This window comes from Triticum urartu, chromosome 2 (assembly GCF_003073215.2).
Source record: "Triticum urartu cultivar G1812 chromosome 2, Tu2.1, whole genome shotgun sequence".
Classification (NCBI taxonomy): Eukaryota; Viridiplantae; Streptophyta; class Magnoliopsida; order Poales; family Poaceae; genus Triticum; species Triticum urartu.
This window is the reverse complement of record NC_053023.1, coordinates 739,781,629-739,792,583: the sequence shown is the minus strand read 5'-3', so window position 1 is coordinate 739,792,583 and position 10,955 is coordinate 739,781,629. Positions and strand designations below refer to the sequence as shown.

The following is a 10,955-nucleotide window of genomic DNA, read 5'->3' as shown; positions in this document are numbered from 1 at the left end:
ATAATTTTTACTTGATAAGATCTTTTTTTCATAAATGTCACAATTTTTTTAGTATGTCATGAATAATTTTATAAAATTCTTTCTAACTTTCATGAAATTTTCTTAAACGTTTTTAAATGCTCAAACATTTTTTTAAAAGTGTGATATTTTTAATGGTTACGAGTACTTTTTGTTTATGTAATGGAAATATTTACAAAATTGCGCGAACACATTTTACATTGCACGAATATTTTATAGAAAATATCATGATTTTGTTTAAATGTGTGTACATTTATTTTGAATTGTATATTTATTAAAAAGTCATGATTTTTTTATTAAAACACATGGACTTTTGTTAAGTAGCAGAAGAATTTTTGAAATACACGTAGGCATTTTAATTTGTTTAATATTTTTTAAAATTTTCTAAAAATAGCGAAAAAGATGAAAATACCCTGGTTTCGAGATGCAGTCGGACGACACAACAACGTAGCTGGGCTGTCCGACTACAAGTAGCAACAACCAACCCTGGCCTGTTCTCGTCCATAAGCGGAGAGCAGCGGCGGCGGCGGCGGGTATAACAATCTCACCACCACCACAAGAATTGCGATGGCGGATGGCGGCGGGGAAGACGTGGTGGAGGGGGGGCCTTGTCTGGTGAGCCCTCCGCCGTTCAAAATCCGCAAGCTGGGCGGTCCGGGTACGAGTTCAATTGTCGCTGAGGATCAGATTGAGGCCATGGCTACCAGGGACGGCAAGATCGGCGTCGAGCGGATGGATTCGGATGAGGTACGCGGTGAGCACGAGGTGGAGGAGGACAAGACTTCGATTGAGTCCATGGCTGCCAGAGGCGGGCATGTGGATACAGAGATGACCCAATTCAAGTATGGCGAGGTTGCGGAGGAGGAGGTTCACAAGGACAAGATGAACGGAGGCAAATCAAAGCAGCAGATCAAGAACAAGACGACACCGGAGGAGATGGACCTAGTTAGAACAAGCCCCGTCATCTCCGAGAAGGAGATCGAGCGGCTCTGTGTGCAGATGGACGAGATGGCGTCTTTAATGAGATACAGGATCATACCATCAGCCCCGCTCAGCAGCAGCAAAGAGACTGAAGAAGATAAGGACAAGGTGAAGCCCGTGATCGACGGCATCCGAAAAGAGTTGGCTGATCTGCAGGGCAGCATGTCCAAGCTCAAATCGCAACTGAAACCTTTCTGGCACAAGTACCCGTATGAGGAGGACTATGTGGCGCCGGAGGAGGAGAAGGATCCCAAGGAGAGGGCAAGGAAGGAGATGGAGGAGGAGCAGGAGGTCTTTGATTCCTACCGTCAAGGGGTCGAATCTAAAGTTAGACACTTTGGATACACAAGTAAGACATTTTTTGCTTTGTATGATTCCTATTAATGCAGCTGATTCAATCCTTGTAGCAAGTACTAATTCATGGTTTATTAGGATCGATCGCATGTTAATTATTTTTTCTTAACAACAAAATTGTGCGTGCAGCCCTAGTGAGCCCCATGCACTTTACACACTACACACCCAGACAGGTCCCATCCGATTATACTACTCGTGGGATCACCTTGCAGATCTTCTCCTTCAAGATTGCCAACATCAGTTTGGACCTGGAATGGCCACTCCTGCAATGGCCACTCAAAGTGTACGGCGTAGTCGTCGCACGAGACAATGTAGATCGCAAGCGCAACGTTCTCTTCCACCGGCAAAGGGACAACTTCCAAGAGATCACCCAAGAAGTAAGCGCCTGCCGTATTCTGTTAACTTTCCTTTTATCTCCTCTTTGTTGCATGCATGTGTCCTAGTTTGTTGATCCATCGGTTTGCTGCAATTCATTCAGTGTGTGTGATGATGGCGCCTGCAGGACCCCTTTTTGTGCTTGACTGGCCCATCTCGTGCAATCTCAGCCGACCGCCCTCTTGAGTTTGAAGTCCAACTAAAACTTAAGGGCGGCGCAGCAAAGTCTGAAGACAGCGTGTTGATCAATAGCAGAAGCCATTACGGTGGTTATCAGACCCATAATGGTTTATATACTGTCACCTTTGACAACTGTCTTTGCACAACCGAGTTAAGCCTGCAGAAACTGTATCGTGGAGCAGTCCAAGCCACTTTCTTGCGTGTCGGCATTGTTAAAGGCAGTCAAAGCCCTTTCAGTTATGGAGGCAGAGTTGCTTGCTCCTCACCACCTCAGAAATATGGTAGAGGCCCTGCCACTCCCACCCAAGTTGTATTGCTTGATTCTCGTTATTGTGCTGGCGGGAAGATGCCAATAGGCGAAGAAGATGGTTACCTTGATCTGTCAAGGCATGTTGTTTCTGTTGAATTACGGACAGTGAGTGTAGATTCTGAAGAATTGGAAGAAACCCTGAAAGTTGTCATAGAAGCCTACTCTCCCGGTGGTTCTGTGCAAGCTCATGTCATGGTCAGGCCTCAATACTGCGGCATAAGTAAGCATAAATGTGACCTCAACGGCTCTAAGGTGAAGATTACCATTGCTTGGTCACCTATTGTTAGTAGTGCTTTCACCAGAAAGGTTATTCTGTGAGGGGGATATGTTGGATGGTGCTCATGTATTTGATCAGCTATGTAAGATGTGAACCTATTGCTATATCGATCTGCTATGTAAGATGTTTGACTGTGTGTATCGGGTCTGTTTTATAGGCCAAGTCTAGATGGTGTATTTGTACTTACATTACTGCTATAACTTGCAAGTCATGCTTGGAAGTATTTCTGGTCTGACCGTTAAGCAGCCACATTATGCATAGTGTCTGAATGTTTTGTTAATATATGCATGTTTCTCTCTCTAGAATAATATTTGCTTTCATTCTGTTACAACTAGAATCAAATGGGTGTGGTTTCCTAGGAACTTGAGCTGCGGCGAAATGCTCAGTTTTCTTTTTGTCTTGCTTAAAACCTCTGCACTCAATTTTCACCGGTGACATGGCATCAGTTGTACACAGTATGCAGGCATGTCAACTTGCTCCTGAACCACTGATCACTCTTGTTTAACTTGTGATCAACTTGGTGCTCCGCTATGCTGCAGAACGTTATGACAAAAAAATGCTATGAAGTATGGTATGCTACCCTTTGCCCAGTCATACCTATCTACTTCTGTTTTCCCAGTAGGTGGTTGTTCGTTTGTTCAAGTAGACCAAGCTTTGTGTGTCTGTCGACTACAAATTCTTAAATTATGTCATTTTAACTATTCTGTTTTGATTTCTACAAATAACTTGTATTCTGTTTCTAATATTCTTTTCATTGAAGTTGCATTAGTTAGTTATACTGTTTATTTTCATATTATCTCCTTTGTTCCTTTTATGTTGTAGAGACTTACATGGTATATGTCATTCAGTTATCTATTGTCTTTTACAGCATAAGCTGAATGAGAGGAAGAAGCCTTGCCCTCCTATTTTATATCCAAGACCGTTTCTATCATCAGTTTAGCAAACTATATGTTTTTCACGCGGGTTTTCTTGAACATTTCATGAAAATCTGAATGTGAGATCTCAAAGGATCTTTCCAGAAGAAAGACTAATGGCATGGTTTGATGCTGCTCGATGTGGAAGATTGGATGGGAGCGTCGTACCCTACCGAGGGCAACGGGTGCATGTTAACATAGCCAGGAGCTGATCCCTGAGGTTTGCGTACAAGGCTGTTGAGATTACATACGTGAGATACAAGGAAAGGAGGAAGAGATATATTCGGTTACACACGATAGCTAACAACCTATCTATCTCTACGAGACCAGGAAATCCCAACGTAACATGCTTGGTCTCCACGCCTCATACTGAACCGTGACATGCACAATGTGTTTAACACCCTCCCTTAATCGCTTGAATTCTTTAAAACCTTTTGTGGGCAATGCTTTTGTAAAGCCACCTGCAACTTGATCCCTAGGTGGCCTCCAAGCCATGTGGGTGGCCAGCCCTAGGTGGCCTCCAAGCCATGTGGGTGGCCAGCCCTAGGTGGCCTCCTCCACCCCTTGGCCAAGTGGGCTGACGTGGGGGGGGGGGGGCAGGGCGGACAGCCCCTTGTGGGCTAGTGTGCCCCCTTCCCTTGGCTCATGAGCCCCCCAACACTTGTCGGGGCCCCCCGAAACCCTTTTCGGTCTTCCGGCGATAACCCGATCGATACCTTCCAGAACACTTCCAGAATGCGATTCCCTTCGTCCTATGTATCAATCTTCACCTCCGGACCATTCCGAAGTTTCTCGTCATGTCCGGGATCTCATCCGGGACTCCGAGAAGAACCTTTGGTAACCAACACAATAACTCAACTATACTTAGATCGTCACCAAGCGTTAAGTGTGTAGACCCTGCGGGTTCGAGAACTATGCAGACATGACCGAGACACCTCTACGATTAATAACCAATAGCGGGACCCGGATGTCCATATTGTTTCCGACATATCCTATGAAGATCTTTATCGGTCGAACCTTGATGCCAAGGATTCAGCTAATCTCGTACGCAGTTCCCTTTGTCCGTCAGTATCTCCATATAGTTCAATTTCGTTACCGGCAAGTTTCTTTACTCGTTCCATAATACAAGATCCCGTGCCTAACTCCTCAGTCACATTGCTTGGAAGCGCATTGCGATGCTGTATCACCGAGTGGGCCCCGAGATACCTCTTCGTCATACGGAGTGACAAATCCAAGTCGTGATCCATGCCAACTCAACAGACACTATCGGCAAAAGTAGCACTCCAGTAGTACCATTCTTTTTCCGAGAACAGATTCCTCTCATTAAAGGTAGCACTCCTGTGGTTGCCATTATTTTTTGAGAGAACCCCCTGACAGGTGGGACCCGCGGGCCCACATGTCAGGTCAAAACGTTTCAGTCAACAGTGCTATGTCGAGCGGGATTGTTGATAACCCACAAGTATAGGGGATCGCAACAGTTTTCGAGGGTAGAGTATTCAACCCAAATATATAAGATTCGACACAAGGGCAACCAAAGAATATTTGAAGGTATTAGTGATACGTCTCCGTCGTATCTACTTTTCCAAACACTTTTGCCCTTGTTTTGGACTCTAACTTGTATGATTTGAATGGAACTAACCCGGACTGACGCTGTTTTCAGCAGAATTGCCATGGTGTTGTTTTATGTGCAGAAAACAAATATTCTCGGAATGACCTGAAACTCCACGGAACATCTTAGAAAAAATAATAAAAAATCCTCTCCAAAGATGAAGACCAGGGGGCCCACACCCTGTCTATGAGGGTGGGGGGCGCGCCCCCCTCTAGGGCGCGCCCCCTACCTCGTGGGCCTCCTGGATGCCCTCCGACGCCAACTCCAACTCTATATATCTGCTTTCGGAGAGAAAAAAATCAGAGAGAAGAAATCATCGCGTTTTACGATACGGAGCCGCCGCCAAGCCCTAAAACCTCTCGGGAGGGCTGATCTAGAGTCCGTTCGGGGCTCTGGAGAGGGGGATTCGTCACCGTCGTCATCATCAACCATCCTCCATCACCAATTTCATGATGCTCACCGCCGTGCGTGAGTAATTCCATCGTAGGCTTGCTGGACGGTGATGGGTTGGATGAGATTTATCATGTAATCGAGTTAGTTTTGTTAGGGTTTGATCCCTAGTATCCACTATGTTCTGAGATTGATGTTGCTATGACTTTGCTATGCTTAATGCTTGTCACTAGGGCCCGAGTGCCAGGATTTCAGATCTGAACCTATTATGTTTTCATGAATATATGTGAGTTCTTGATCCTATCTTGCAAATCTATAGCCACCTACTATGTGTTATGATCCGGCAACCCCGAAGTGACAATAATCGGGACCACTCCCGGTGATGACCATAGTTTGAGGAGTTCATGTATTCACTATGTGCTAATGCTTTGTTCCGGTTCTCTATTAAAAGGAGGCCTTAATATCCCTTAGTTTTCAATAGGACCCCGCTGCCACGGGAGGGTAGGACAAAAGATGTCATGCAAGTTCTTTTCCATAAGCACGTATGACTATATATGGAATACATGCCTACATTACATTGATGAGTTGGAGCTAGTTCTGTGTCACCCTATGTTATGACTGTTACATGATGAACCGCATCCGGCATAATTATCCATCACTAATCCGGTGCCTACGAGTTTTCTATATACTGGTTTCCGCTTATTTACTTTCCCACTACTATTGTTACAATCACTACAAAATACCAAAAACATTACTTTTGATGTCTTTACTTTTGTTGCCGTTACCACCACTATCATATTACTGTGCTACTAAACACTTTGCTGCAGATACTAAGTTTCCAGGTGTGGTTGAATTGACAACTCAGCTGCTAATACTTGAGAATATTCTTTGGCTCCCCTTGTGTCGAATCAATAAATTTGGGTTGAATACTCTACCCTCGAAAGCTGTTGCGATCCCCTATACTTGTGGGTTATCAATTAGCAGTTGAGTTGTCAATTCAACCACCTAGAGATTAATTATCTGCAGCAACATGATTAGTAGCAAGGTAATATGATAGTTTTGATAGTAATGACAACAACAATGGTAACGGTAACAGTGACAGCAGTAATTTTGTAGCAAGTGCAACAGTAACGATAGTAGTGGTAACTTAGTAGAAACAATATTAGATAAATTCGCAGGCGTTGGATCGGTAATTCGTTGGATGATATTCATCATGTGACGGTCATAACCTAGGGCGATACGGCACTAGCTCCAGTTCATAAATATAATGTAGACATGTATTCCGTAAATAGTCATACATGCTTATGGAAAGAACTTGCATGACATCTTTTGTCCTACCCTCCCGTGGCAGCGGGGTCCATATTGTAAAGTAAGGGATATTAAGGCCTCCTTTTAATAGAGAACCTGAACAAAGCATTAACACAGGTGACTACATGAACTCCTCAAACTATGGTCATCACCGGGAGTTGTCCCGACTATTGTCACTCCGGGGTTGCCGAATCATAACATGTAGTAGGTGACTATAACTTGCAAGATCGGATTTAGAACATGGATATAATGGTGATAACATAAATGGTTCAGATCTGAATTCATGGCACCCGGGCCCAAAGTGACAAGCATTAAGCATAGCAAAGTCATAGCAACATCAATCTCAGAAAATAGTGGATACTAGGGATCAAGCCCTAACAAAACTAACTCGATTACTTGATGAATCTCATCCAACTCCTCACCGACCAGCGACTCTTCAATAGGAGGTAAATTTTTAACATCCTCAGCTTTAATACCTTTTTCCTTCATAGATTTCTTTGCCTCTTGCATATCTTCAGGACTAAGATATAATATACCCATCTTCTTTGGAGTGGGTTTAGGCAATGGTTCAGGAAGAGTCCAATCATCATAATTTTTCAATATGTTATTCAATAATTCTTCAGCTTGTCCGATAATTAGTTCCCTGAAAACACAACCAGCACAACTAGCTAGGAAGTCCCTAGAAGCATCGGTTAGTCCATTATAGAAAATATCAAGTATTTCATTTTTCTTAAGAGGATGATCAGACAAAGCATTAAGTAATTGGAAAAGCCTCCCCCAAGCTTGTGGGAGACTCTCTTCTTTAGTTTGCACAAAGTTAAATATTTCCTGTAAGGCAGCTTGTTTCTTATGAGCAGGAAACTATTTTCCAGAGAAGTAATAAATCATATCCTGGGGACTACGCACACAACCAGGAGGAAGAGTATTGTACCAAGCTTTAGCATCACCCTTTAATGAGAACGGGTATAATTTGAGAATAAAGTAATAGGGAGTTTTCTCATCATGAGTAAAAAGGGTGGCTATGTCATTCAACTTAGTGAGATGTGCCACAACAATTTCAGTTTCATAACCATGGAAAGGATCAGATTCAACCAAAGTGATTAACTCTGGGTCAATAGAGAATTCATAATACTTATCATCAATAAAAATAGGTGAGGTAGCAAACTTAGGATCATATTGCATTCTAGCATTCAGAGAGTTTTCTTTATACTTGCATAATAATTTCTCTAGATCATCTCTATCCTTACAAGCAAGAATATCTCTAGTTGTCTCCTCATTCATAACATAGCCTTCTGGTACCTTAGGTAACTCATATCTAGGCAGGCTAGTTCTACCAGGTGTTTCAGGAGTTTCAGTTTCAAGCTCATCATCAGATTCAACAACATCACGTTGTATTACTCTAGCAATTTGTTCATCAAGAAATTCACTAAGTGGCACATCATTATCATCAAGCAAGGTACTAGCATAATCATAAGTATCATTCAGAGTAGAAGTAGCATCATCAATAACTTGCGACATATCATGATTAATAGCATGTGATGGTGGTGCAAGTTTACTTATAACAGAAGGTGAATCTAAAGCAGAACTGGATGGCAGTTCCTTACCTCCCCTCGTCTTGGAGGGATAAATCTTAGTCTTAGCGTCCTTCAGATTCTTCATAGTGATAAGTTGATAATAATACCAAGTAACTCAACAAATATAGCTATGCTCCCCGGCAACGGCGCTAGAAAAAGGTCTTGATAACCCACAAGTATAGGGGATCGCAACAGTTTTCGAGGGTAGAGTATAGACACGTCTCCAACATATCTATAATTTTTTATTGCTCCATGCTATATTATCTACTGTTTTGGACTATATTGGGCTTTATTTTCCACTTTTATATTATTTTTGGGACTAACCTATTAACCGGAGGCCCAGCCCAGAATTGCTTGTTTTTGCCTATTTCAGTGTTTCGAAGAAACGGAATATCAAACGGAGTCCAAACAGAAAAATCCTTTTTGGAACGTGATTTTCTTCCCGAATAAGACACAGGAGACTTGGACCCTACGCCAAGGAACGCCGGAGGCGGTCACGAGGGTGGGGGGCGCGCCCACCCCCCTGGGGCGCGCCCCCCTGCCTCGTGGGCCCCTCGACGCTCCACGGACGTACTTCTTCCTCCTATATATATCCACGTACCCCCAAACGAACAGAATAGGAGCCAAAAACCTAATTCCACCGCCGCAACTTTCTGTATCCACGAGATCCCATCTTGGGGCCTGTTTCGGAGCTCCGCCGGAGAGGGCCGTCATCACGGAGGGCTTCTACATCATCATAGCCTCTCCGATGAAGTGTGAGTAGTTTACCTCAGACCTTCGGGTCCACAGTTAGTAGCTAGATGGTTTCTTCTCTCTTTTGGATCTCAATACAATGTTCTCCCCCTCTCTTGTGGAGATCTATTCGATGTAATGTTCTTCTTTTTGCGGTGTGTTTGTTGAGACCGATGAATTGTGGGTTTATGATCAAGTCTATCTGTGAATAATATTTGAATCTTCTCTGAATTCTTTTATGTATGATTGGTTATCTTTGCAAGTCTCTTCGAATTATCCGTTTGGTTTGGCCAACTAGATTGGTAGTTCTTGCCATGGGAGAAGTGCTTAGCTTTGGGTTCGATCTTGCGGTGTCCTTTCCTAGTGACAGAAGGGGTAGCAAGGCATGTATTGTATCGTTTCCATCGAGGATAACAAGATGGGGTTTATTTCATATTGCATGAATTTATCTCTCTACATCATGTCATCTTGCTTAAAGCGTTACTCTATTTTTTACTTAATACTCTAGATGCATGCTGGATAGCGGTCGATGAGTGGAGTAATAGTAGTAGATGCAGAATCGTTTCGATCTACTTGTCACGGACGTGATGCCTATATACATGATCATGCCTAGATATTCTCATAACTATGCTCAATTTTGTCAATTGCTCAACAGTAATTTGTTCACCCACCGTAGAATACTCATGCTCTCGAGAGAAGCCACTAGTGAAACCTATGGCCCCCGGGTGTATTCTCATCATATCAATCTCCATCACTTTTATTTTGCTTTGCTTTTTTACTTTGCCTTTTACTTTTACTTTGCATCTCTATACCAAAAATACCAAAAATATTATCTATCAGATCTCACTCTCGTAAGTAACCGTGAAGGGATTGACAACCCCTAATCGCGTTTGTTGCGAGGAGCTCTTTGTGTTGTGTAGGTACAAGGGACTTGCGTGTGGCCTCCTACTGGATTGATACCTTGGTTCTCAAAAACTGAGGGAAATACTTACGCTACTCTGCTGCATCATCCTTTCCTCTTCGGGGAAAACAAATGCAAGCTCAAGAGGTAGCAAGAAGAATGTCTGGCGCCGTTGCCGGGGAGTCTACACAAAAAGTCAACATACCTAGTACCCATCACAATCCCTATCTCTCGCATTACATTAGTTGCCATTTGCCTCTTGTTTTCCTCTCCCCACTTCACCCTTGCCGTTTTATTCGCCCTCTCTTTTCCGTTCGCCTTTATGTCTTTCTTGGCTCGTTTTCTCGCTTAGTTGAAATAGTTGGGTATTTATTCCTTAACAGAGAAACAAATATCTATGGATCCTCACCCGCTTGCCAATCTTTTTAAGAGATCCAATTATGATGAACCAATTCCTAGTGATTATGATGCACTAGATTATCTTTATAAGCTTTTGCCTGAAATCCGTAAATCTAAAAATTGTGATGAAGTGCTTCACGATAGATCTTTGAATAAAAAGCATGATTGCAATGATTTTATTATAAATTCTCTTGATGTCAATTGTGCTAATAATATGCAAAACCCTAAGCTTGGGGATGCTAGTTTTGCTATGTCCACTACCTATTGCAATAATCATGATTGGGGAGATTCTTCTTATGATCTTGAAATTTATTTAAGCCCCATGATGAATATAGGATTGATAATAGTGTTTGTAATAATATTGAACGTGGGCTTGGAGAAATCATGACTTTAATTAATGACAGTCCCACTACTTTGGAAGAGTGTCAACTTCGCATGCATGTGGATCGTGTTGAGAATATGTTATGTGATAGCTATATTTTTGAATTTTCTTATGATCCTACATGTAATTATTATGAGAGAGGAAAATACGGTTATAGAAATTTTCATGTTAGTAAATTACCTCTCATTATGTTGAGATTGCTACCTTTCCTTCCCGCTTCCTTGCATATGCTAGTTTTTGCTTGCTATGAT

At 42.6% G+C, this 10,955-nt stretch overlaps 1 protein-coding gene across 1 annotated transcript; it reads left to right on the top strand.

Annotated features, from left to right (window-relative positions):
* Positions 1–546: 546 nt before the first annotated feature.
* LOC125534557 lies at positions 547–2,700 on the top strand. The gene is made up of 3 exons (XM_048697751.1): positions 547–1,348; positions 1,483–1,730; positions 1,856–2,700. The coding sequence occupies exons 1-3, from the start codon at positions 586–588 to the stop codon at positions 2,534–2,536; spliced, it is 1,692 nt and encodes a 563-aa protein (XP_048553708.1). The 5' UTR covers positions 547–585; the 3' UTR covers positions 2,537–2,700.
* The last annotated feature ends 8,255 nt before the right edge of the window (positions 2,701–10,955 follow it).